The 26,879-nt window shown below is 43.7% G+C and overlaps 4 protein-coding genes across 12 annotated transcripts in view; 1 reads left to right on the top strand and 3 right to left on the bottom strand.

Moving 5' to 3' along the window:
- Positions 1-5,316: 5,316 nt before the first annotated feature.
- LOC111954730 (borealin-like) lies at positions 5,317-15,811 on the bottom strand. 4 transcript variants are annotated; one of them, XM_023974622.2, is made up of 10 exons: positions 15,701-15,805; positions 15,323-15,417; positions 15,097-15,225; positions 13,225-13,262; positions 10,290-10,365; positions 9,590-9,663; positions 9,314-9,390; positions 8,992-9,202; positions 8,646-8,732; positions 5,317-6,841 (listed from the first exon to the last, which is right to left on the bottom strand). In XM_023974622.2, exons 2-10 carry the CDS (start codon positions 15,408-15,410, stop codon positions 6,806-6,808), a joined length of 816 nt encoding a protein of 271 aa, XP_023830390.1. In that variant the 5' UTR covers positions 15,411-15,417; positions 15,701-15,805; the 3' UTR covers positions 5,317-6,805. The 4 variants fall into 4 exon arrangements, with proteins under 4 accessions (XP_023830390.1, XP_023830389.1, XP_023830392.1 ...); XM_023974621.2 differs by having other exon boundaries at positions 15,323-15,811; XM_023974624.2 differs by having other exon boundaries at positions 9,033-9,202; positions 15,323-15,811.
- A 63-nt stretch (positions 15,812-15,874) lies between these two features.
- airim (AFG2 interacting ribosome maturation factor) lies at positions 15,875-19,018 on the top strand. 3 transcript variants are annotated; one of them, XM_023975539.2, is made up of 5 exons: positions 15,875-16,404; positions 16,505-16,684; positions 16,919-17,037; positions 17,271-17,310; positions 18,599-19,018. In XM_023975539.2, exons 1-5 carry the CDS (start codon positions 16,136-16,138, stop codon positions 18,609-18,611), a joined length of 621 nt encoding a protein of 206 aa, XP_023831307.1. In that variant the 5' UTR covers positions 15,875-16,135; the 3' UTR covers positions 18,612-19,018. The 3 variants fall into 3 exon arrangements, with proteins under 3 accessions (XP_023831307.1, XP_023831308.1, XP_023831306.1); XM_023975540.2 differs by lacking the exon at positions 17,271-17,310; XM_023975538.2 differs by lacking the exon at positions 17,271-17,310 and having other exon boundaries at positions 16,919-17,052.
- A 146-nt stretch (positions 19,019-19,164) lies between these two features.
- Positions 19,165-21,702, bottom strand: LOC111955331 (claudin-4-like). Its single transcript, XM_023975537.2, has one exon. It carries the CDS (start codon positions 20,578-20,580, stop codon positions 19,882-19,884), a length of 699 nt encoding a protein of 232 aa, XP_023831305.1. The 5' UTR covers positions 20,581-21,702; the 3' UTR covers positions 19,165-19,881.
- A 1,557-nt stretch (positions 21,703-23,259) lies between these two features.
- ago4 (argonaute RISC component 4) overlaps positions 23,260-26,879 on the bottom strand; it is a 29,070-nt gene continuing 25,450 nt past the window's right edge. For all 4 annotated transcript variants that reach the window (XM_070436170.1, XM_023975630.2, XM_023975634.2 and 1 more), the window contains exon 17: positions 23,260-26,820. In XM_070436170.1, the coding sequence (XP_070292271.1) occupies positions 26,712-26,820 (109 nt within the window). In that variant the 3' untranslated portion in view covers positions 23,260-26,711. The remainder of the gene's footprint in view (positions 26,821-26,879) is intronic.

Genomic DNA, 26,879 nt, shown 5'->3' with positions numbered 1-26,879 from the left:
GGCCCCTAAGAACCTCACACACCTCCACAGATGCACTATTGAGAACATTCTGTTGGGCTACATCACCGCCTGGTACGGCAACTGCACCGTCCTCAACCACATAGCTCTTCAGGGGGTGGTGCGGTCAGCTTAACTCACCACCGGGGGCATTCTGCCTGCCCTCAAGGACATTTGCAGCACTTTGTGTGGAAGGAAAGCCAGGAAGATCATTACGGAGCTCAGCCAGCCAGGCCATGGACTGTTCACTCTGCTACTGTCTGGCAGACGATACAGGTGCATCAGAGCCGTGACCTGAAGGCTTGGAAACCGCTTCTATCACCAGGCCATCAGACTGTTGAACAGCCATCACTAGCCATCTTCCTGCCTGGTACTCTGTTCTGCACATTAGAGACTTTTTGGCACGCATACACCCACACACTCACTCACACAAAATACACAGACATGCTCACACACCTCATACACATGCAGAGTCCTGCACACATATACACTCACACACACATATTTGCCCATACTCACAAAACATACACACACAGCCAACGCTGCTGTCCCATGTAAACTCAGCAAAAAAAGAAARGTCCCTGTTTCAAGACCCTGTCTTTCAAAGAGAATTCGTAAAAATCCAAATAACTTCACAGATCTTCATTGTAAAGGGTTTAAACACTGTTTCCCATGCTTGTTCAATGAACCATAAACAATTAATGAACATGCACCTGTGGAACGGTCATTAAGACACTAACAGCCTACAGACGGTAGGCAATTAAGGTCACAGTTATGAAAACCTAGGACACTAAAGAGGCCTTTCTACTAACTCTGAAAAACACCAAAAGAAAGATGCCCAGTGTCCCTGCTCATCTGCGTGAACATGCCTTAGGCATGCTGCAAGGAGGCATGAGGACTGCAGATGTGGCCAGGGCAATAAATTGCAATGTCGTCGTACTTTGAGACGCCTAAGACAGCACTACAGGGAGACAGGACGGACAGCTGATCATCCTCACAGTGGCAGCCACGTGTAAACAACACCTGCACAGGATCGATACATCCGAACATCATACTGCGGGACAGGTACAGGATGGCAACAACAAACTGCCCGAGTTACACCCCAGGAACGCACAATCGCTCCATCATGGCTCAGACTGTCTGCAATAGGCTGAGAGAGGCTGGACTGAGGGCTTGTAGGCCTGTTGTAAGGCAGGTTCTCACCAGACATCACCGGCAACAACGTCGGATGTGGGCATAAACCCACCGTCGCTGGACCACGACAGGACCAGACAGGACCAGAAATGGGATCTAATCCTATTGAGCACATCTGGGACTGTTTGGATGGAGGGTGAGGGCTAGGGCATTCCCCCCAGAAATGTCCGGGAACTTGCAAGTGCCTTGGTGGAAGTGTGGGGTAACATCTCACAGCAAGAACGGGCAAATCTGGTGCAGCCATGAGGAGGAGATGCATTGGCAGTACTTAATGCAGCTGGTGGCCACACCAGATACTGACTGTTACTTTTTATTTTTGACCCCCCCCTTTGTTCAGGGACACATTATTCAATTTCTGTTAGTCACATGTCTGTGGAACTTGTTCAGTTTATGTCTCAGTTGTTGAATCTTGTTATGTTCATACAAATATTTACACGTGTTAAGTTTGCTGAAAATAAATGCATTTGACAGTGAGAYGACGTTTCTTTTTTTGCTGAGTTTATATAGAGACATTAAATGCTGGACACTTCATTTTTCTTGTATACAGTTTTTGACACTGTGTATTTATATAGTGTATTATATTGTGTATTCTCAACCTCAATCCCTAAGCACTGACTTGCCAGGAAAAGTCAACGAGTAAGGAGAGAGAAGCAAGGAAGAGCCTTGGAAGGAAATAAAAAAAGAGGGAAAGAGAAAGAGCCACAGAGAGATTGAAAGAAAGAAAGCGAGTGAACAAAAAAGAGAGGGCGAGAGAGGAAGTGCCGTAAAGTCTTGAGTGACTCCCAGCTGTGCGTCGGTAAGGGACGCCTCTCTCTCCTTCTCTCTCACTCAGTAGATTAAAGAGTCCACATAAAGGAGAGAGAGGAGTCCACTTGCAGTTCAATGGTTGAAAGGAAGTGCGCCGGAGCTCGAATCGGCTTTGAGAAATTAATCCCTGTATTGTGGCTGGGCATAAACAAACAAGGGACAGTGTGGGGATCTGAGAGTGTGTGTGTGCACAGTGAGCTAAGGGCCACCCTGGCAATTCTAGGTGAAAATGTGTGCACACACTCGCTCACTGGGGAGGATAGAGACGTTGAGGCTTTAAAGAAAGTGTAAGAGAGAGAATGCTAAAGTATGGTTATTGGTTGGATAGGTGTGAAAAATGAAGGAAATGAGGCAGAGAAAAGACTGAACTGTCCTCCTGTATCTCCAGGGAGAAAAGACTGAACTATCCTCCTTAACCTCAGGGAGAAAAGACTGAACTATTCCTCCTTGTACGCCAGGGAGAAAAGACTGAACTATCCTCCTGTACTCCAGGGAGAAAAGACTGAACTATCCTCCTGTATGCCAGGGAGAAAAGACGAACTATCTCCTGTACCTCCAGGGAGAAAAGACTGAACTATCCTCCTGTACTCCAGGGAGAAAAGACTGAAACTATCCTCCTGTACTTCAGGGAGAAAAGACTGAACTATCCTCCTGTACTCCGAGGGAGAAAGACTGAACTATCCTCCTGTATCTCCAGGGAGAAAAGACTGAACTATCCTCCCTGTAACCTCACAGGGAGAAAAGAGCAAGAACTTCCCTTATTTCTAGAACTCTTTATTCCTTTCACGTCTCTTCTACTTCTTGCTCTCTTTTGCACAGGTACAGCGAATAACCAACACGCATTATGGCCTGTATGTGGCCTTGATCTGGCCTTGATATGATCATGAAGCCCCTCCTCATTCACTTTTCCTGATGGAAGAGGACCGTTCTCGTCCAATCCTCTTCTCTCTCTCTCTCTCTCACCCAACACACATCCCTCCCAGGTAACCCTCCTGCCTCTTATTCCAATTAGAGGGCACAAGTTCAGTCCTACTAAATCACAACTTTCCAGTGAGCTCAGATTAAAACTCTGTGTGACCGCCATGTGGCTTGGGGACTCCCTCTCTCTCTCCCCGTATTACAGTTATCACTCCCACTCACTCACTCACTCACTCACTCACTCACTCATCAACTCACACTCTACTCACTGTTGTCTGTCTGTCTGTCTGTCTGTCTGTCTGTCTGTCTGTCTGTCGTCTGTCTGTCTGTCTTGTCTGTCTGTCTGTCTGTCTGTTGTCTGTCTGTCTGTCTGTCTGTTCTGTCTGTCTGTCCATTTAGTCAGTCAGTCAGTCAGTCAGTCAGTCAGTCAGTCAGTCATTTGGTCAGTCAGTCAGTGTCTTTCCATCTGTGGATCTTCTTGGATCTATGCTTGTGTAGTCATTTATATATTTTTCTCCCGACACTCATCTTAGTCAATATCTCCATGTCTTTGACGCCATGCTTCATCTCTCCCTTCCTCATTCCATCCCTCTCTCCCAGAGCCAACAATCCTTTCATTCTCTCGACTCTATTTTTTCTTCCTCGTCATTGGGTGATCTTTCCTCTCATCCTGACAGATATGGGATTTAAAGAAGGGCCATCCTACGGTGTTTTTGTGCTCAATCTCACTCAGTGAAACAGCAGTGGAGAATTACATTAAACTGACATGTGTCATTTGACCCTTTGGTCAGAGAGGGTGTTTGTTTGATTGACAGGAGGGAGTTGTGGCTGGGCTTGAAACACCATAGATGATAGAACACTAAGATGCTGTTTAGAAAGGTGTCATATAGCAGTCTGACACTGCCTCTTGGTGGTGGAATTGTGTATTACTCACATTGCAAACATATTTTCTCCATGCCCTGTACAGTACCTTTGGAAAGACCCCTTGACTTTTTCCACATTTTGTTACGTTCCTTCCTTATTCTAAAATGGATTGAATAAAATAAACCATCATGTACACATAATGACAAAGCAAAAACAGTTATTTTGACATTTTGTCCGGAATTGTCCGTAGAGCTCCGAGACAGGATTGTGTCAAGGCACYGATCTGGGGAYGGGTACCAAAAAATGTCTGCAGCATTGAAGGTCCCCAAGACCACAGTGGCCTTCATCATTCCTAAATGGATGAAGTTTGGAACCAGCAAGACTCTTCCTAGAGATGGCCTGAGCAATRGGGGAAGAAGGGCCTTGGTCAACCATCTCTGCAGCACTCCACCAATCAGGCCTTTATATTAGAGTGGCCAGATGGAAGCCACTCCTCAGTAAAAGGCACATGACAGTCTGTTTGGAGTTTCCCAAAAGGCACCTAAAGACTGACCATGAGAAACAAGATTCTCTGGTCTGATGAAACCAAGATTCAACTCTTTGGCCTGAATGCCAAGCGTCACGCCTGGAGAAAACCTGTTACTATCCCTACGGTGAAGCATGGCAGTGGCAGCATCATGCTGTGGGGATGTTTTTCAGCAGCAGGGACTGGGAGACTAGTCAGGATCGATGGCAAAGATGAACGGATGAACAATGATTCATTTAATATTGACTTTCAGTGTCCCTGTGTAGAATTGTCATGACAAGATGAATGGAGCAAAGTACAGAGGGATCCTTGATGAAAACCTGCTCCAGAACGCTCAGGACCTCAGACTGGGGCGAAGGTTCACCTTCCAACAGGACAACAACCCTAAGCACACAGCCAAGACAACACAGGAGTGGCTTTGGGAGAAGTCTCGGAATGTCCTTGACTGGCCCAGTCAGAGCCTGGATTTGAACCCGATCGAACATCTCTGGAGAGACCTGAAAATAGCTGTGCAGCAAAGCTCCCCCATCCAACCTGACAGAGCTTGAGAGGATCTACATAGAAGAATGAGAGAAACTCCCCAAATACAGGTGTGCCGAGCTTGTAGCGTCATACCCAAGAAGACTCGAGGCTGTAATAGCTGCCAAAGGTGCTTCAACAAAGTACTGTTTTTCATTTTTATACATTTGTAAAGAATTCTAAAAGCCTGTTTTTGCTTTGTCATTATGGGGTATTGTGTGTAGATTGATTTTAATCAATTTTAGAATAKGGCTGTAACGTCACAAACTGTGGAAAAAGTCAAAGGGCAATGTACTGAAGTATTTACTAAAGTAATGTGCTTGTGCTTTATTGCTACTGTAAACTGGTTACCAACTTAGAGCTGTAAAAATAAATGTTTTGCCATACCCATGGTATACGGTCTGATATAKCACAGCTTTCAGCCAATCAGCATTCAGGCCTCTAACCACCCAGTTTATAATAACATACAAGCAATCCAAACACTAACAAAGGGGTGTTGCAATATGTTTAATTGTAGTTCCAAATGCCAGTTACAGGGAATGTGGTTTGAGTAGTTAATTTAGACATTTATCCTGAACCATCTTGCAACTGAGCCCAAAACATACCTACGACGCAATTTAGTTTGCTATGGAGTGTGACGTTTCGTCAGTTACTGCTTTGACATTGACTAGTCTCTTTTTTCCCCCCCAGAGGATATATTTTGGGATTGTCACTCATCTACAGCTCAAATCCCATTGCCTTATATTATAGAGATTATATACCACACCTGTCTGAAATGGGTATCAGTGACACAAATTGAATTCCAGGGGAGTCTTTATGAATAATGCTCCCTCCAGAACTGAAAATGAGCAGGCTGTCTCACGGAATCAARGCAGGCAAACAGTCATGTCTAGTTGTCTCTGACTACAGCATATTATGGCAGCAAGAGAACATGAAAAAGACGTGTATTTCTGTACTTTATTACTAGTACGACCACAGAGCTTCTTGTAGGCCTAGATCTGAACGCCTACAGAGCCACAACCCCCTGCCCCAAACCGCGGTCCCAACTTCCATCACACAAATTAAGACGTTCCCCAGAAAGAGATGACATTTAAGGAAAATAACTGAACAAAAAAGCATATTTACTTTAAAACAGAATRGTCCAAATTCCACAAAATAATCTAAAATACATGGACCTTAGTCACATCACACATTGAACTGGCACAACCACCACTATAGTGCAGACAAAGCTGAGACAGGCCAATAYATAGAACATTGACAATAACAGGCTCCCAAATGAGTTTCAAACATGTTATGCTAGACTATGAGGGAAAGAGTGTAGTTAGGGTTCATTCATTTTGGTCATATTTACAACCTTGACATTATATAAATCACTATCATGGAAGACTAGGACATTCCCTTACTGCATGCTTTGAYCATCCCTGAAGAATAGTGTCTCAAATAAAGTCATGTGACATTGATTCTTAAATCTAAGATTTAAACGAAAATAATGCAAAGAAACACCATGATGCAGATTGACAGATAAACATAACTATGTATTAAAATAGAAATATAGACAGTAGTTTTAAAAAAAACATTTTAAAATGTGAAGGTAGAATCATGTACAAAAAAATGCTGGGACTTCACAACCTGGCCGTGGCCAGGAGTCCCATAGGGCAGCGCACAATTGTCCCAGCGTCGTCCGGGTTAGGGGAGGGTTTAGCCGGGGGGGGGGGCTTTACTTGGCTCATCGCGCTCTAGCGATTCCTTGTGCTGGGCCGGGCACCTGCAGGCCCGTCTCGGTCGTTAGTTGAACAGTGTTTCCTCCGACACATTGGTGCAGCTGGCTTCCTGGTTAAGTGGACAGGTGTTACGAAGCGCGGGTCATGTTTTGAAAGAAGAACGACTTGACCTTCGCCTCTCCCGAGACTGTTGGGGAGTTGCAGCGATGAGACAAGATCGAAATTGGGGAGAAAAATGCTAGGACTGAAGGTGCAGAGGTCACTCGGATGTTCCACACAGTGTTGTGAGACGGTTCTGTGGAGAGCAAAGTGAACATGAGTTTCATGTAACAGCTACTCTTTTCAGTTTTTACAACGAAAACCCATTTCAAACCAGCTAAATAGACATGGCTAATGTTAGGCAATCATACATAGATATAAAGTGCTGTGATAAAGTATTTGCCCACTTTCTGATTCTCTATTTTTGCATATTGTGTACTGAATGTTAACAGATCTTCAACAAATATTAAATATTAGGTTAAGGGAACCTGAGCTTACACACACAAAAAAACAGCAGCTCAGTGTGATATTCTCCTGCAGAATTCATGGTTCCTTCTATTAAGGCAAATTGTCCAGGTCCTGAGGCAGCAAAGCATCGCCAAAGCATCACACTACCACCACCATGCTTGACTGTTGGTACGAGGTTCTTACTGTGAAACGCAGTGTTTGGTTTTCGCCAGACATAAATGGGACCCATCTCATCCAAAAGGTTGACTCAAGTTTGCCAAAACGCAACTTCCAAGACTTTTGGAAGAATGTTGTATGGACAGATGGGTCTCATTATGCCTGGCAAAAACCAAACACTGCATTCAAAACATATATGGGCTGCATGGTGCGACTATAGGCTATTGATGATTAGAGAAAGTAGCAAAAGAAGCTTGTGCTCTGGTCCTTGCCTCAGGCTGCACAGCTATTCTCTCATCAAGTGATCAGACTTCTCCATGCCGGATAGACTACTTCGGTTTTATAGGGGAGCTGTGCTTAATAGGAGCAGCTGAGAAATAAATAACACTTTCACTCCACAACAACAACCACGATTTCGATACGCAACAGGTGATATTCCGCCCAACCCTGTTCCTGCAGCTACACAGAGCTTCATTTGTGAAATCTGTTCGGGAACATCGATGGTAACATGTTTTCGCAACAGAACCCATTTCACTAAACAGTTGACACCCCATCTGCAGGCTTAATAAAGGAATGAAGGAGAGAAAGGAGGACGATAGAAAAGCATGGCGGTGAGATATTCTTTAGTTATAAAGGTAAAGTGTCAGCATATTATGAAAATATAAAAATAAATCCCTATCCCTATTATTTATTCAAAATCAAATTCACTAGAATTGTAGGCTAACTATAATCCGCCCTGCACAATCAATGAACCGACATCATCGACTAGTGCTATACATTCTCTACCAGACTCATGGATAGACATTTTGGAGCGTAGCGTAAGGTAATCAGTCCATCCAGTATGTATACTAATACATTCCACACTCAAAAAGGCCATTCCTCAAATTTGTTTCATTTTGGATGCTAGACCAATTATGTTCCAAAGATATCTTAAATCAGTGTTGTTTCATGTTTGTTTTTCTGCCATGTGTAATATGCAGTAGGCTATGTATTGTATAAAAGCACAATCGTCATTTTTATTCAGAGTTTTCAGGCCTGGGCTCATAAGCTCTGGTTGTTTTTGAATGAATCATCACCTTAGAAAGCTTAGGCTTTGAAACATCCACAAACAACCATGTTTTACTGTTTCAACCTGCTGTTGAACTTCTTTCTCCAAATTGATCATCACAGTGAGGTGAGATTTAAAATCATCATACTGTTTTGATAAGCGTTTGATGSGATTTTCGATTTCATTTGCATTGATGCCAGAGCAGTTAAGAGGGACAATACAGCCCTGAGTACCAGGCCAGTAACGACCCGATGTTCGTTAGGGTACTTTACCAACACATGTCCTGAGTGCATAAGAGAATATTACCGTGACTCAGTCACGTGCAATTTAACTGCTTTCATGACTGCCGGTAATACGGTGACCGCGACAGCCCTAGTGAAGACCATACCTGGAGCAGACGAATGCTCCTTATGGCCGTCTCATCCAGCTGTCCCAGGTCCACACTGTCCATCTGACTGGCCAGCAGCTGAATGCTCTGGAACCAAAAACGCACTAGGTCAGCAGATTAACCTTGTCGACACACAGGAAATGTGTCCATTTCACTGCACCTATCCGGTGTGTGACAATAAAACAATAATGAAATCAGGTTGACACATTTTACACACACACAGATACACAAGTAACATAACCACACAAACAGTCAGAGGGGTTAGTGAGGGTATTTATCCAAGTCCGATGGTCACCGTTCAGAAAGGATCAGTCTAAAACCGGAAGGCTGACGGCAGCCTGCTTACCGCTCCGTTCCCCACAGGGACATTGATGACGATATCATTACCGACTTCTGAGATGGGGGAGCCGTTGGCCGAGATGCTGTACACCCTCTCCTTGTGGCGGGGTATCCTCGTCACTGGGGTCTTGGGAAGCCTGGGGTATATGACAACAAGTGAAGCAGTGTCCACTAGCACAGTGGTACCCAATGTTGCTTTGGGGGCCTTCCTACTGGTCCTGAACACAAGTGGCAAATTAATATCAGAAAGTTATTTGTGTACATCCGTAAAAACACACACCGACACATGCAAAAATATTAGCAGATTTCGGCTGAGGAAAGGGTCTTACTTGTTGATGGAGGTGTTCTGCTTGCTGACTGACAGTGCTTTGGCCCTCTTTGACAGAGGTTTCCTAGTTGATTTACCCTGAGAAATGTACCATGAGGCAACACTGCAAGTTTGAGTTAAACATGGTGTGGTACTAATAATGATATGGGCTATTGCTATAATTTGGAATAAAAATGTAAAAGCCAAAAGAAAGGAGGCTTTTGAGGACTACATTGAGTCTTCTGAAACTAAACACACAATAAGTCTCCCTAACCTTGCCAATGAATACAGCACTAACCTTCTTCCCTCTGGCCATAATAGTGTTCTCCTCATCCTCTGAACTTGTCCTGGCTTCACCGCTTTTCGACGTTGCTGCAGAGGGGAGCAGAGTAAGTTTAACATCCAGTGGGATCCCTTTCTGTTGCATTTTCCCCCCTTTTTCCCCAAGGCGAAGGTCGAGTCATGCGTCCTCCCAAACATGACCCACCCAACCGCGCTTCATAACACCTGCCCACTTAACCCGAAAGCCAGCCGCACCAATGTGTCGGAAGAAACACTGTTTAACTGACGACCTAACCTGGGCGACGCTGGGCCAATTGTGCGCCGCCCTATGGGACTCCCGGTCACAGCCGGTTGTGATACAGCCTGGGATCGAACTCGGGTCTGTAGTGACACCTCAAGCACTGCAATTTTTTTAATTTAACCTTTATTTACCTCGGAAAGTCAGTTAAGAAATTATTATTTTACAATGACGGTCTACCCGGTCAAACCCTCCCCTAACCCGGACGACACTGGGCCAATTGTTGCGCCGCCCTATGGGACTCCCAATCACGGCCGGTTGTGATACAGCCCGGGATCGAACCAGGGTCTGTAGCGACGCCTCTAGCACTGAGATGCAGTGCCTTTGACCGCTGCGCCACTCGGGAGGCCATCCAGTGGGATTCTAAGGAGTCACAGACACATAACTGGTATGCAGTATAGCAAAGAGAGAAACTTACCTTTTTTAGCAGTCTTGGGGGGAATAGTATGGACTTCAGCCATGATGCTCTCGACTTGTGCAGCCTCCTCTACTTTCTGGAAGTAGACAAATAGAGTGAACAGAGACTGTGTGTGGGTGGCACTTGATGTTGTGTCAAAACCATGGCCAGACTTAACTGACACAGTTTATGAAATATTCCATTTTAATTTATACTGAACAAAAATATAAAACATGTAAAGTTTTCCKKATGTTTCATGAGCTGAAATAAAATACAWTTTCCATACGCACAAAAGGCTTCTCGAATTTTGTACACGAATGTTTACATCTGTTAGTGAGCATTTCTACTTGCCAAGATAATCCATCCACCTGATAGGTATGGCATATCAAGAAGCTGATTAACCAGCAGGATCATTACACAGGTGCACCTTGTGCTGGGGACAATAAAAAGCCACTAAAACGTGCAGTTGTGTACAYATGTCTTAAGTTGAGGAAGCGTGCAATTGGCATGCTGACTGCAGGAATGTCCACCAGAGCTGTTGACAGAATTTAATGTTCATTTCTCTACCATAAGCCGCCTCCAACATGGTTTTAAATAATTTAGCAATACGTCCAACCGACCTCCACATCCGGCTTCTTCACCTGCGGATTAAACTGTGGGTTTACACAACCAAAGATTTTTTGCAAAACTGTCAGAAACAGTCTCAGGGAAGCTCATCTGRGTGCTCGTCGTCCTCACCAGGGTCTTGACCTGACTGCAGTTCGGCAACATAAACAACTTCAGTGTGCAAATGCTCACCTTCGATGGCCACTGGKACGCTGGAGAAGTGTGCTCTTTACGGATGAATCCCGTTTTCAACTGTACCGGGAAAATGGCTTATGTCAATGTTGTGAACAAAGTGCCTCATGGCATCGGTGGGGTTATGGTATGGGCAGGRGTAAGCTACAGACAACAAACACAATTGCATTTTATCAATGGCAATTTGAATGCAGAGATATGACGAGATCCRGGGGCCCATTGTCYTCCCAATTCTTCCATGGCCTGCATACTCAGACATGTCACGCATTGAGCATGTTTGGGATGCTCTGGATCAARGTGTATGACAGCGTGTTCCAGTTCCCGACAATATTCATTAACTTCGCACAGCCATTGAAGAGGTGTAAGACAACATTCCACAGTCAACAGCTTGATTAACTATACYCAAAGGAGACGTCTTGCTGCATGAGGTAAATGGTGGTCACACTAGATACTGACTGGTTTTCTGATCCACGCCCTTGTTAGCAGTCAATCAGGAGATTAAGAGTTGACTCCCGTGGTGGTTTGTGCTCAGCCCTCTCTTTTCCCTGGATCAACACACAGTTGATGAGTTTCATTCATCCGGGTGACGGCACCAAGTGTTAGCAGTTGATGTTACTCTTCAATAACACAGACCCCAATGCAAATCAGGGGGAGAAAAATAGGTTTATTCAAAAAGGACAAATTATWGATGTTATGCTGAGAAGTAGATGTTCATTCTCCCCTGTCCTCAGTGATTCTCTCCACAGAACAAAGGGACAGGATGTAGTTTTATAACCCAACCCTAGCCTGTGGTTGACCAATTAGAATTCCTTGCAATAAAACTGGGCCAATGACCAAATAACAAGTATCCTGTTTCAGGCTCAATGCCTAGACAAATTCCTCCCATGTCTCGGCTAACGTAACGTTAAATCAATGAGCCTCCACACAGTCAGTCAGTGTAGGAACGTGARCATTGCACCCAAGATTGAGCTACAACTGGCTAGGCAGTTGGTAGCCTAAATCCTGCCTGATGTTACTGCTGTTCCTAAAACCATTGACATATGTTAACCTACTGTAACCACACAGAGAGAGAGTGTGTGTGTTAAGGTTGGGCGATTGCGATCCTCGATAGTCGATCACTATTGGGGGGGGGGGGTCTTTCATGGCTACCCATGTATTTCTATGGAAATATAACATTTATTTGGAAATTAATAACTATATAGGTATTTTTAAAAGCATTCATGATTTGTGTAAATGTAATATACTAACTATTACTCTTGTTAAAAATATGAAATGGTAATACATTTGGTGAAGAGCACATTGACTTGTTTAGGACTCGAAACTTAAAGTTTAGGACTTGAGACTTGTCTGTCTTGACTTGGGACTTGAGTGCTAAGACTTGAGACTTACTTGTAAAACAATGACTTGGTCCCACCTCTGGTACTAACGGTATCAATGGAAATAGTGTTTTTTCTGTAATAGGGAATTAATGATTAACGGGTCAGAACAAAGTTGGAAATTGTTGTGCCCCTGTCTGTAATTTTCTTCCCGCATGTTTTGCAAGTTGCAATCAATTTTTTTGTTGATACACCGTCGTCTTTATATCCAAAAATAATAATATAGGGTATCACCTTTCCAAGGGATCCATCTGAATGCACCCGCCGACGTTCCTCTGCACGGCCACGCACAACTTTTTCTCAGCTTGCACAATTTGATTGGCTGCTGTCCGATTCAAACTGTAATCCGTTAAATGAAGAGTTGATGCGCTGCACACGTTTTATAATAGCATTATTTTTTACATTTGGGCTTGGGGAGGGTATGAAGTCAGGTCGAGTCATAAGGCTCAAGTCCAAGTTAAGTCAAGAGTCATTGGTGTTAAAGTCAAAGTCGAGTTGCTGGTCATCATATTTGTGACTCGAGTCCAAGTCATGTGACTCGAGTCCACACCTCTGGTTAGTATTCTGCGTTGTGTATTATTTTCTAAATATTCTTACACCCACCTTTTTTTTTTAAAGGTATCTGTGACCAACAGATGCATATTTGTATTCCCAGTCATGTGAACTCCATTGATTAAGGCCTAATGAATTTATTTCAATTGACTGATTTCCTTATATGAACTGTAACTCAGTAAAATCTTCAATTGTTAAGTTTATATTTTTGTTCAGTGTAGAAAACTCACCGTGGCATCATCCACTGGTGACTTTGGTTTCTCTGACCCTGGGGGATAAAGGAGACGTGTACGTTTGTCAGGTAAAACAACATACGCTACATGACCAAAAGTATGTGGACACATACTCGAACATCTCATTCCAGAATCATGGGCATTAATATGGAGTTCGTCGCCCCATTTCTGGGAAGGCTTTCCACTAGATGTTGGAACATTGCTGCGGGAACTTGCTTCCATTCAGCCACGAGAATTAGTGAGGTCAGGCGATTAGGCCCAACATTTTATCCCAAAAGTGTTTGATGTGGTTGAGGTCAGGGCTCTGTGCAGGCCAGTCAAGATCTTCCACACCGGTCTCAAGAAACCATTTCTGTATGCACCTCGCTTTGTATACAGGGGCATTGTCATGCTGAAACAGAAAAGCGCCTTCCCAAACTGTTGCCACAAAGTTGGAAGGATAGAATCATCTAGAATGTCATTGTATGCTGTAGCGTTAAGATTTCCCTTCACTGGAACGAAGGGACCTAGCCCAAACCATTAAAAACAGCCCCAGACCAATATTCCTCCACCAAACTTTATAGTTGGCACTATGCATTCAGGCAGGTAGCATTCTCCTGGCATCCGCCAAACCCAGATTCGTCCATCAGTCCGATGGATTCTGAAGCGTGATTCGTCACTCCAGAAAACGCGTTTCCACTACTCCAGAGTTAAATGGCTACGAGCTTTACACCACTCCAGGTAACGCTTGGCATTGTGCATGGTGATCTTAGGCTTATGTGCGGCTGCTCGGCCATGGAAACCCATTCCATGAAGCTCCCGACAAACAAGTTTTTGTGCGGACGTTGCGTCCAGAGGCAGTTTGGAACTCGGTAGTGAGTTTTGCAACCGAGGACAGACAATTTTTACGCGCTTCAGCGAGCCTGTTCTGTGAGGTTYTGTGGCCGACCACTGCGCAGCTGAGCTGTTGTTGCTCCTAGACGTTAACTTCACAATAACAACACTTACAGTTGACCTGGGCAGCTTTACCAGGGTAGAATTTTGACAAACTGACTTGTTGGAAAGGTTGCATCCTATGACGTTGCCACGTTGAAAGTCACTGAGCTCTTCGGTAAGGCCATTCTTCTGCCAATGTTTGTCAATGGAGATTGCATGGCTATGTGCTCGATTTCACTTTATTTTAAGAAATGTGAAAAGTCAGAATAATAGTAGAGAGAATTATTTATTTCAGGTATTATTTCTTTCATCACATTCCAAGTGGGTCAGATGTTCACATACACTCAATTAATATTTGGTAGTATTGCCTTTAAACTGTTGAAAATGGGTCAAACGTTTTGGGTAGCCTACCACAAGCTTCCCACAATAAGTTGGGTGAATTTGGCCCACTCCTCCTGACAGAGCTGGTGTAACTGAGTCAGGTTTGTAGGCCTCCTTCCTTGCACACGCTTTTTCAGTTCCGCCCACAACTTTTCTATAGGATTAACTTCACTAGGGTAGGGGGCAGCATTCAGAATTTTGGATGAAAAGCGTGACCCAAGTTAAACAATTTAAAGTCAATGCTACCAAATACTAATAGAGTGTATGTAAACTTCTGACCCACTGGGAATGTGATGAAAGAAATAAAATATTAAATGATTCATTCTCTCTACTATTATTCTGACATTTCACATTCTTAAAATAAAGTGGTGATCCTAACTGACCTAAAACAGGGACTTTTATTTGGATTAAATGTCAGGAATTGTGAAAAACTGAGTTTAAATATATTTGGCTAAGGTGTATGTAAACTTCCGACTTCACTGTGTGTTTGTGTGTGTGCGACACACAAAAAAGTATCTAACCAACCTTTCCCATGTGGTTGTCATCAGGTGCATGAGTCTTCACCTAACTTACCACAATGCTCAAGCCAGTTCATCTGTCTCACTGCTTTTGGCAGCTTGATCACAGCCATGTTGAAGAAGTTGTCTGCATCTTTCAGGAGGCTGTTCGTCCTCTCCTTCAGCCTTTCAACTACAGTTTTCACTGAAAATAGAACTTTAGTATAACTTCTCCAACCCCACGTTAACATAATGGCTAACAGCCAATTTGCATATACATGCTCTGTGTCATTGGTCCATACCCTCACTGTCGAAATCTTCGAGAAAAGCCTCCAATTTGTCCAACTTGGGGTTTTTACATTGTTTGGTCGTCCTCTTTGGTCGTCCCATTGTGACTCTGTACATTGGTACCAAAACTAAATTGGTGCTTGGGCTAGTCAAGCAGCTAAAATGTTTCTAGTGGTAACTAATGTTAGCTAGCCCTTTTCACGAAATGTTGTTAGTTACGTTAACTATTCAGGCATCATGAGCTAGCTAACGTTACATTATTTAGCCAGATAGAAACTGTTCCGTTTCAAAAGTCTCTGTTTCACTTCAGATTTGAAATACATAAAATGCAATGGTATTCTAAACATTGAGGTTAGCTATTTGACATTATATTTAATTTCATTATGAATTACCCGGTGACGTTTTTTTCTTTATTTCCAAATTAGAAACGTAATCCTGCTGCTCCCTCTCTTTCCAGCTGGCGAAATTAAAAAATGTACCCACAGACACAGAATGTGCCGGAGACCAGCCAATAAGAATACTCTTTTACTTGACGTCATTTTGGAACCATTTTTAGCCTATCATTTCGAAGATCCTCCATGTTTAGATCACTTGACCGGAAATGTAATAAAATAACGTGAGGAGGTAAAATGTTGACTGGAAAACTTAAGTGACAGTCATTTTTTGAAGGGAATCGTCCGTTTTTAGATTAAGTTGAATGTTTTATTTATTTCGCTTTGTATCATCTTTATTCCAGCAAATCATTTCGTTGTCTTTTTTAACCAGCCACATGGCTTTCGCTGTTCTGTTCTGAGTTGTAAGGTGTGTTAACATAACTAGCTAGCCAAATGTCGAAGCCTGTGTTATTTTCGGTTTACCAAACATTAAAAAAATGTTTTCAAATCTTGGAGAACAATCAGAAAGTATGGAATTCAGTTTTGGCTGAATGCAAGCCTTTAATGGTTTCACTTGGAAACCTCGAAGAGCAGTTGAGGGCGTTTCAAAAGGTCCAAATCGCCAACACCCCTCTTCACACCTTTCCTGATCTGCACCAGCGTCTTCACTTCAAGCTCATACAGGCAGTGGACATAGTTTTGGGAAAACTCACTGACAAAATGTAAGATAAATGGTAGCTCACTCCATAAACTCTTGAAAATAGTGCAGAGAAAGCTTGAACACATTTTTGAAACCACAAATGACCCTCTTATTTCTTACAGGTGTTCACTTCAGTCTGTGCGAGATGCTATCAGTAATCAGGTGTCTGGTGCGTTCCAGTTGTATGAGCAGAATATAGACAGCCTTGACCTAGCTACATGCACCCAGAGATCTGCAGTCYCTCCATCCATCGCTGACATGTTGGAGTGGCTTCAGGATGCAGAGCGTTACTATCGTCAACAGTATCCTTTCCGTGTCACTGTATTACTGTACCAGTACTAGGGCTGTGCAATACATTTTCATTGTGAGTGATCTATTGTGGGCATGACTCGACTGCATACTGCTGAGGAAGGCTTGGGGCTGAAACGCATCAATTCAGTGTGTGGCATTATACATTTGGAAATCTACCATTTGGAAAAGGTTGTCCTATTGTTGATTTGTGTGAGAAAGATAGTTTTCCTCATCTACATGTACAGGTTTCTGAGAAGAAAGAACTTGCTGCTGACACTGAGGGCAGATGACCTCTCCCTTCTGGAAACTGCTCCCAAGAGATGGGAGTCCCTGGAAACACCGAGTGGAGAGGAGAGCATATCAGGTAAACCTAAAAATGGTAAAACAATTTTCTGTACATACAGTGCTTTAGGAAGTTTTCACACATCTTGACTTTTTATACATTTTGTTGTAATACTATGTGGGATAAAAAACACAAAATACTCTGTCAAAGACAAAGAAATTATCAAATAAAATAAAAATACTTTATGGAAAATAAAACATTAATATATCTTCATTAGATTCAAGTATTCAACCTCCTGTGTCAATACATTTTAGAATCACCTTTGGCAGCGATTACAGATGTGAGTCTTTCTGGGTAAGTCTCTAAGAGCTTTGCACACCTGGATTGTACAATTTTTGCACATTATTCTTTAGAAAATTCTTCAAGCTCTGTCATGTTGATCATTGCTAGACAGTCATTTTCAAGTCTTGCCATAGATTTTCAGGCCAATTTAAGTCAAAACTGTAACTAGGCCACTCAGGAACATTCAATGTCATCTTGGTAAGTAACTCCAGTGTATATTTGGCCTTGTGTTTTAGGTTATTGTATTCCTAAAAGGGTAATTTGTCTCCTAGTGTCTGTTGGAAAACGGACTGAACCATTTTTTAATCTAGGATTTTGCCTGTGCTTAGCTTTTTCTTTTTATCCCCCCCAAAAACTTCCTAGTCCTTGCCGATGACAAGCATATCATAACATGATGCAGCCACCACCATGCTTGAAAATATGGAGAGTGGTACTCACTGATGTATTGGATTTGCCCCAAACATAACGCTTTCTATTCAGGACAAACATATAATTTCTTTGCCACAGCTTTTGCAGTATTACTTTAGTGCCTTATTGCAAACAGGATGCATGTTTTGTATTCTGTATAGGCTTCCTTCTTTTCACTCTGTCAATTAGGTTAGTATTGTGGAGTAACTACAATGTTGTTGATCCATCCTCAGTTATCCCCTATCACAGCCATTAAACTCTGTAACTGTTTTAAAGTCACCATTGGCCTCATGGTGAAATCCCTGAGTGGTTTCCTTCCTCTTTGGCGACTGAGTTAGGAAGGACGTCTGTATCTTTGTAGTGACTGGGTGGATCGATACACCATCCAAAGTGTAGTTAATAACTGCACCATTCTCAAAGGGATATTTAATTTCTGTTTGTTTTTTTACCAATCTACCAATAGGTGCCCTTCTTTGCGAGGCATTGGAAAATCTCCCTGGACTTTGTGGTTGAATCTGTGCTTGAAATTCCCTGCACGTCTGAGGGACCTTACATATTGCGCACAGAGTCCATGCAAATTATTGTAACTTGTTAAGCACATTTTTACTTCTGAAGTTAAGGCTTGCGATCACAAAAGGGTTGAATACTTATTGGCTCAAGACATTTTCAGCTTTTAATTTTTCATTCATTTGTAAACATTTCTAAAAACAATTCCTATTTGACATTATTGGGTGTTGAGTGAGACAAAATCTCAATTTAATCCGTATTAAATTCAGGCTGTAACACAATGAAATGTGGGAAAAGTCTAGGAGTGTGAATAATTTCTGAAGGCACTGTACTTACCCTCACCGAATGTAATAAACTCATGTAGTTATTCTGCCTACTCTTTCAGATACACTGTTTAAAGTGTCCTTTTTCATCGAGTCACAGTGAAGGAGAACTACAAGATGTCTGCAAGACGACTAGCCGGTGGATGTGATTGTCTACTTTCAGATGGTCTACAATAACAAGACTCCGTAATGGGTTGAAGAGTAAAAGAACTAACTGGGTTCAGGTTGATCTTGACTTGGATGCGTCAGCCCTGATCGGTGCAGAGCACCTGACTGGACTGGATGTGAACAAAGGAGAGGACTGAACAAGGCAGAGGACAGAGCGTCAGAATTGTAACAGAGCTCTGTTACTATTCTAGCTCAGGTCTTTGCTGTTGTATCACTGTTGACTTCTAAGCAAAATAAATTATTGTGGACAAACATTTGAAATGTCATGGAGTATAATATGAGAAATAATAAATAGACAACTTTTGTTACACCTCTCTTGCTCCAACTATCTGTTTTATTCAGGATCAAACGGTTGGCCCTTGCTAACCTGAAAGATCAAATTAATTTGACAGGAACTCCAATAGCCTATAGGAGGGCTAGATTGAGCCATCATTATATTACCCAAGGTCAGAGCAACAGGAACACATTTGGAGTTGTGCACAGCTGAACATTTAGCACAGATATGAGGCCCCCAATACTCTGGGCAAACAATGAAAAAAGATCAGCTTGTCATGAACTAAACATATGAAACACCATTGGGAAAATCTGTTTATTCTTTTACAATTTTGACTTATTCAAACTCAATTAAATAGTTATGAGACAAAATCTGTGAAGTAATTTAACAGACATCTGAGAAGAATTGTGAAAGAAATCACTCCAATCTTCACAACACAAGGCACACAAAACGAATATCTTAAAGATGTTTGTGGTGATTGATGTCGTGTCTTCCAGGCATTCGCTGAAGTATTGTGAGCTGTCCGTGCACTAATACTATATATCACGGTGTAATAAATGTGTATTGTAGTCAATACATTAGAATACAAATGAGGCGAATAAGGATAGGCATAATGGAAAGTTTCAAACAATATGTAGAGATGAATATGTACAAATACATTTGAAAAATATTAGTTCCAATAAATAAAAATGCATCAGGTTCACAGTAAAAGAGAAAAAAGATTACTGCAGAGTAGAGCTTCAAATCCAATGCTTCCCGTCTTCAAAACCTCCCAAATCACAACTCCTCACCCCCACTCACAGTCCAAAAAAAGTTTCCTTCGCCTGCCTTCTACTTCCTCTTCTCAACCTTGCTCCTTCCCATACTCCAATTCATACAATTATAGTCACACATTTTCTCTGACTACACATATTCTTTCAGGGGCACGCTGTTAGAGGTGATAGGTTTCGGAGGATCAGGTGCGAGGGGGGAGGGGCGCAAGTTAGGAAAGCTCCGGCCCATGTATCCCTGGTGGTACTCCCCTCCTCCCCTCTCGATATGGGGGCAGGTGCTGCTCAGCACGGCCCCGCTGATTATCAGAATAACTGCAGATGCCCAACCCAGGTAGATCGCCTGGCCCAGCTCTCGCTTGTACATGACAGGCACGTTGGGGTTGTAGAAGTCCTGGACCACCGTGTTGGCGGTCCAGGAGACAGGCACCAGCACGCACAGGCCCGTCAGGATGAATAGCACGCCGCCGGAGAGGGCGATGCCCGCCTTGGCGTGGCGGTCGTCCCCAGCGCACGTGGTGCACTTCATGCCGCAGCAGGACACGGTACAGGACAGCCAGCCCAGGAAGATGGCCACACACATGAGGGCACGAGCTGCCTGGAGGTCCGGGGGCAGAGCCAGCATGGAGTCGTAGGTCTTGCACTGCATGTGGCCCGTGGTCTGGTAGATGCAGCTCATCCAGATGCCCTCCCACTTGATCTCGGAGGTGAGGATGTTGCTGCCGATGAAGGCGGACACCTTCCACTGAGGCAAGGCCGTCACAGCGATGGCCATGACCCAACCTGTCACCGCGCAGGTGAAGCTGATCAGCTGCATGCCTGTGTTGACCATGGTGGCTGCTCTCGATGTCTTCTGACCACCTGAAAGTGACCTGTAAAACACTTGTCTATGTCCTCTTTCTCACTTCAAGGCCCGCTCTTTTGCTCCACCTGCCCTCTCTGTCTGGGCCTTTCACAATCCTGGATTTGAGTCACTCACTGTCCTGTCTTAAACTACCTTCCCTTCTCAAGCTTCTTATGCCTCTGTGTTTCTTTTCAACATCTAGTCAGATGTCTTCAACTCTGCGTTTTTCAACTCCCCCCCTCCCCCCGATGATAGTCTTCTCTTCCTCCACCACCATCCGTCACTCCTAGCTCTCTTACTTTCCCCCTCTTACAAACTGATGAATTATTGAAGAGTCAATAGCTGTGCAGCCACGAGTGGCAGCTCACCTATTTTTGATTGATCGAGCTTCAGAAACGGCACCGTCAGGCCCAGTGGGTTTGTGGGTAGGGTATAATTGATGTCATCCACTTCTGTCAGCAGCTCTGGCCCTCTAACTTGACACGAACCCAAGCGCTGAGCTGATCTAGGTGTAGCCTTACCTAGATACGTCAGGCTGATCAAATCTGATACTCGATTCAGGGACGTCACGTATGCTATCGCTTGGAGTAAAAAAACAACTGATACTACAGTCCTCTATGAGCAAAAAGGTCCACAGAAGATAAACAAAACATGAACAGATGTCTTGATGAAACACAAATAGGCCTTTGTCCATTTATGTCCTTTGTCCAAGTGCATCCTAAATTAGCCTCCAAATGAACCAAAGCTTGATGCCAAAGTTGTTTCACCGCTAAAGCTTAAAATGTGTTATGTCTTAAAGAACACAGCCTTGGAGAGTGAAGAGGCATCTGGCGCCTGTTGAAGTGTCTTCGTCACAATGCTCACAAAGGGCTCAGAGCCTGCCGAGCCACTTCAGACTCGACGCAGGTTCAGCTTGCTGCCCTTCCCCCCGCGCATGCAAACCCAAATGGGTCGGTCCAATCTGGGTGTTAGGGTATAGATAGCGGGCAGGACCACTTAGTCAAACCCCCAGGTAAATGGAATAGTAGGTCCGTCCCTCCTATCTTCAGAACAACCTCAGTGATACCGTCAACCTGTGAGAGCAACACCGTGCCTGGAAAGAAAAGGGGAACTAGACAGCACAGGGGGAGGGAGAGGGGGAGAGTGGTGCCTGTCGGTGGATCAATTAACACAGAGATAATCAAGGGGGCCACTACAATGGGGCTTAAATGCCTGCTTTGCGCTACATGGCTAAATGAGCTCTTACAACTCTGTTTTTTTGTCTGGGGGGGGCTGCAGTGAAAGGGAGAAATGGCAACAACAACAAAAAAAGGCTAGGTGGAGTGACTGTTTGCGAGCAGAATGAATCAGACTACAAAGCAGAACACCCACGTGAGAAATACAGGTCAGCTGTAAGGATTCACTCTCCATCTAAGGGATGGAGAAAAGTGGTGTTACCTAAACAAGTCTTCTTAAATTTACTCACAAAAAATAAGTGCAGCGAGTGTAATTTTTACATTGAGATAGTCTGTTTCTTCTCATTTCAAGAGAGATTGAATCAATGTCTATGGTCACAAAGCACTGGTCTTACATATCAAGGGCTGATATCCCATCTTGTGGATTACACCAATGGATTTACATTGTTTACTGCTGACCAGTGCAGACATCAGTTAACTGTGTGACTGACGGAGAACAAATTCTATAATTTGCTTATCCGCTGTTTGTTTCTGATCTCCTGCTCACCACATCTCATTGAACCTTGGTGTGCTGATGAATTAAATAGTATGGTAACAAGATCTGCGGTTCGAGTTTCCTTCCTCGTGTGAGTGTGACCTCTCCTTGGCAACGGTGGTCATGACAACAGCACGGGACACAGGAAATGGAATAGGAGGGGTAGTGATACAAGAGAGGGGGAAAGGGGGAGGGAGGATGCACAGGCTAACGACAGCGGTCCATTGTGAATGAGACATATTGGCCCATGGTACTGCATATGATGAATACCACATCGTAAGAGAAGGCTGTAGCGGAAATCCACTGGAATCATTAGCACACACTAAAGAATACATGAAAGGCTAAATAAAATGTTTGAAACCCAAATATAAAATCGGCAGGTTGTCATTGATTTGTCTAGTTGGTGCTCCACGTACACAGAACATGTTTGACGGAACAGGCAGTGCACACCCTAACACACGCAATAGCAGTAATTGTTCAAGATGGACATCCCTGATTTAGTGTAATCATCTCCAAGATAGTTGTATCAGCTGACTACATTGTCCAAGTCAACAAATGCTGCCTTCAGATTTAAAATTGATCTTTGGTACATGATAGTGGCGTTGTCATAAAATGAGTGTCTTATCTTTTGTTAACCTAAACTGAGTAAAGAGGGGGGTTTTCAGGAGTCCCATCTCCTCAGACTGCTATTGCTCAGCCAGTAAACTGGTAAGTGACCGGTTCTGCTCATTGAGAGAATGCCGCCATCTACTGACAGATTAATGTAGTACATCTAGTTGTGATTGTGGACTAGTTCTATTATACTGTACATMAAATTCTCTAGAGTGGCAGCCCTGTAATCACGCAACTCATTTATTATACATTGTAAATGGAGCAGAAGACCAGCATTTGCCCTTTGTGTCATGTGTGGTGTTGGGGTAAAAAGCAATAAAGGAATGAAGAGAGGAAACACCAGCGTATGATATAGGCATAAAATACCAATTTATTACTTTGCACAATAACACAAATATTCCCTGCAGGCTAAAAAATAAAATAAAAAAAATAAAAAAGGTTTTCAACATGTCACATAGCAATACAGCGAGTGATTAGGCGCCTTTGTGGGAGGGGCCTGAGGAAGCCCCACCCCCTCCCCAGCAGGTCAGACAGGGTACCTTTCTATTGCTATTGGACAGTCACACAGCTCAGACCACTAGCAGAAAAAACAGCAGAGCTACACACCAGAATAAAGAAGAAAATTAAATTACACAATGTCAAATAACAAACCTGTAGTCATTATATCAAAGAGGAATTAAAAAATAAAATCATGCTCTCTTTCAAACGGGGCACAGAAAGAATGGTTCTTTAAAAAGGTTAAAAAGGAGGTATTCCTGTGGCCGTGGACACCTTGGGCCGAGGCCCCCCACAGAGAGGAAGTGCGCTTGTGTGGGTGGCCAGCAGGGTGGCGCCACGAGACAGGACAGCCCCAAGAGGCGTGGCAGGGGCACAAACCAGGAAGTGGAGGCCTAAATGGACGCTACACTGAGGCCTGTGCGTGGGCGAGAGTTCAAGTCTTTACCGGGCCCACTTTTGAAGAAAGTACCTCGTTTGTCTTCGGGCCACGACACAAAGGCTCGAACGCTCAGCCTCTAGCGGCCTGTGCCTCCGTTTTTTACTGACATTTGTGTAGGAATCTTTAAAATACGTCTTGAGAGTGGACAATATTGCTAGCCTATAACAGTCTCACTAAATTCATAAACATTTACCATATTTTCCTCCTGTCTCTTAATAAATATAATTCTAAAGAGATTTTTTTGAGACAATACTCTGGCATGCAGGCGAGCAAAGTCTAAATGTTACCTTTTTTTATTTTTTTATTCTCAGAGCCTAAAGAGTAGTCCACTGAATGCACATTCCCACTGATTGATACAGGCAAAAAACAAGTTACAGAAACACAAACAGCGATAGAGAGCAGACCAACAGCCACGTCGACAAGAAGAATTATAGCTTTTTCCTCATTCGAAAACTGGATTTCGGGTTAATATTGCTTTGCAATGATAATATGTTCAAAACTGGGGAGTAATCAACGCCTTTGGATCCCCTGCTAGGAGACCACACCCACATCCTGGACAATGCTCCAGTCTGGTCACACCCACAGGAACACACTCTGCAGACGACCACACCAGGCTGAATCAACGCAGCACCCTTGCCACGTGGGGAAACTAGTGCACGTCTCCACAACAGTTTAGCCCCGCCCCTCAAACTTATTGCATGCAATGCCTGGACCGCCACCATGCTCCCCTCCCATAGGCAAGCGCCCACGCCCTCGACAGGTAGGCGCTCAAAACTCATTCATAGCAAACCTGCTGCTTTACGGATGGTTTATTACAAAAGGGTTTTTCGCTGAGCCGACCCCCCCGACGAGGCGTGCACGCCGCCGTCGTCCCCCCCCCCCCGCCCCATCCTCACTGCGAGTTATGCACAACCATTACCACGACTGTGGTTAAATTGTATCTTTAACCGCGGTCGTGACTGGTCAGGTGTCGTTAGATCCAAGGGCAGTGCTTATGCTTCATGTTCATATCTGGTGTTCAAAACATTATTTCATTAAAAAATACCAGAAGTTTAGACATGGATAGATATACTTGTTCAAATACACACAAACTATCATAGAAACACATTATGAAGTTCTAAAAATGTAACTCATTGCCTATTGCATACCTCTTTTTACCACTGTCCGTCCCAGTTTCTTCCTAATGCCAGCCCTGATTGTCACCTTTCATCCATTCGAACCGAAACCCCCTGCTGCCAACAATACTCACCAGATGAGCACTGACGGTAGCCTCCTGTTTTACCAGTCAGGAGTAACAGTGATAGATCAACACAGATATTCCCTACTGGAGAACACAGCCAAACCATTCACTACTACCATAAACTACTACATAACTGAGGAGCAGAAGGGCGCATAAACTGATACACCTTGGGCCTCCCCACGCCGGAGGCCCCACCTTGGGCCTCCCCACGCCGGAGGCCAGAATGCTACAAAGTGTCCAACTCTAAACCCAGCCACTGATCTCCTAACTACACATCTGGTTGCTGCCGGTCTGATAATTATCATAATTGTAGATAAGAACATTAACAACAACAATAAGAACAACATCAAATATACCAACTATGTCTGAACAATAGTTAAGATTAGCCACAAAAACAGTTTTATATTAAACTCTTACAAATTCTGCTTTTTGATTTGTATGTATAAATGCATAAAAGGTAAGAGAGAGTGCCCTCTGTTGCTTACCTAGCGTCCCCGGTAAGTGCAATGAATTGGCCGGTAGCAAAGGAAACCCCAAAAGTTAAGTGAATGTGTTTCCTGCTCTGAAAAATTCAGACGACTAGCGCCTTGCTAAAAAAACATGCTCCACCCCAACAATGTCATAACCGTTGTGACAAACCAGTTTAAGGGATGGATCCCCTTCCTCACACGGGGCACCAACTAAGGCGGCTTAGCCCAATGCCGTAAACCCTCACGAAGCTCTCAACCATTCAATAGGTCCCAACGCCCAGTCAGCCACACCGGCTAAACCACGGTTGCTACTGCTACACATACACCCACCGGCCTCTGTGAAGCCTGTATAGTTCAATCTGTTCTATAGATGTAAATATTTATATATATATGTAATGTGTGAATATAAAAACATCAAATCTGAGGCATTTACAGCAGTTATCTCCTTGATTTTCCCTTTACAATTCAGTGGCCTGCCATGAAACACACACACACAAAGACACACACACACGTATATACACAAACACACTTATTCTTCGCTAAATGGGAGAAGAAAGAGTAATGGGTATGGATACCCAGGTGACCTCGCTTGTAAAAAGACTGAAGAAAAGGAGAAAGGAAAAACATGATCATAAAAGGAAAAAAATATATTCTCAAAAAAAGGTCCACCCCACCCATGTTTCCATACATACCCCCCCATGACCCCCACCAACCCAAGACCTTATGACAGATTTTCACCCAAAGGGCTTTGAGGTAAAAAGTAGACKGAGTCCTGCTTAGCTAGAAGAGCTGCCACTGACGATTGGCGTCAGTCCGCTCCATTGCTCAGTGTTACAAAAAAAAGACATTCAAAACGGGAAAAAAATTAAATGGCTCAACTTGTGTATGCGTGTATTTGCTTTCTCTGTACATTGGAAACCCCACGGTCTCTCAGTGCCGGATTGCTGGTAGAAGGCGGCTCGATCGGGAACGCCGGATGTCGTTTTTCCCCGAAAAGGAAAATACTCCATTGGCACACTTCACTGGCTTCGAACCGCTTTGGTGCAGATCAAGACGCAAGAGAGAGAAAGATAGAGAGACTGGCAAAAAAAGAGAGAGACAGAGGAGAGAGAGAGAGAAGGGACAGAACTGCACCCATTGCTGGCGTGGCTCAGGCGAAGTACATGGTGTGCTGGGTATCATAGTGGATCTGGACTGCCTTGGCCAGGGCCAGGGGGTCCCGACCGTTACTCTGGCCCGACACGTGGCTGCCCTCCGCACTGCAGGACAGGACYAGAGAAAGGGGTCAGARACARGATAAAGTAACAGAAGCAAAAGC

This window comes from Salvelinus sp. IW2-2015, linkage group LG30, assembly GCF_002910315.2.
Source record: "Salvelinus sp. IW2-2015 linkage group LG30, ASM291031v2, whole genome shotgun sequence".
NCBI classification, from domain to species: Eukaryota; Metazoa; Chordata; class Actinopteri; order Salmoniformes; family Salmonidae; genus Salvelinus; species Salvelinus sp. IW2-2015.
The sequence above is the reverse complement of the archived record's forward strand: the minus strand, read 5'-3'. Positions and strand labels throughout refer to the sequence as shown.

Coding starts and splice junctions, on each gene's coding strand:
- LOC111954730 (XM_023974621.2), bottom strand. CDS start 15,425: ATGTACAGAGTCACAATGGGACGACCAAAGAGGACGACCAAACAATGT. Junction 9,391..9,589: donor TTATGGCCAGAGGGAAGAAG/GTTAGTGCTGTA, acceptor TACATTTCTCAG/GGTAAATCAACTAGGAAACC. Junction 9,203..9,313: donor CAGAACACCTCCATCAACAA/GTAAGACCCTTT, acceptor ACTTGTGTTCAG/GACCAGTAGGAAGGCCCCCA.
- LOC111955331 (XM_023975537.2), bottom strand. CDS start 20,580: ATGGTCAACACAGGCATGCAGCTGATCAGCTTCACCTGCGCGGTGACA.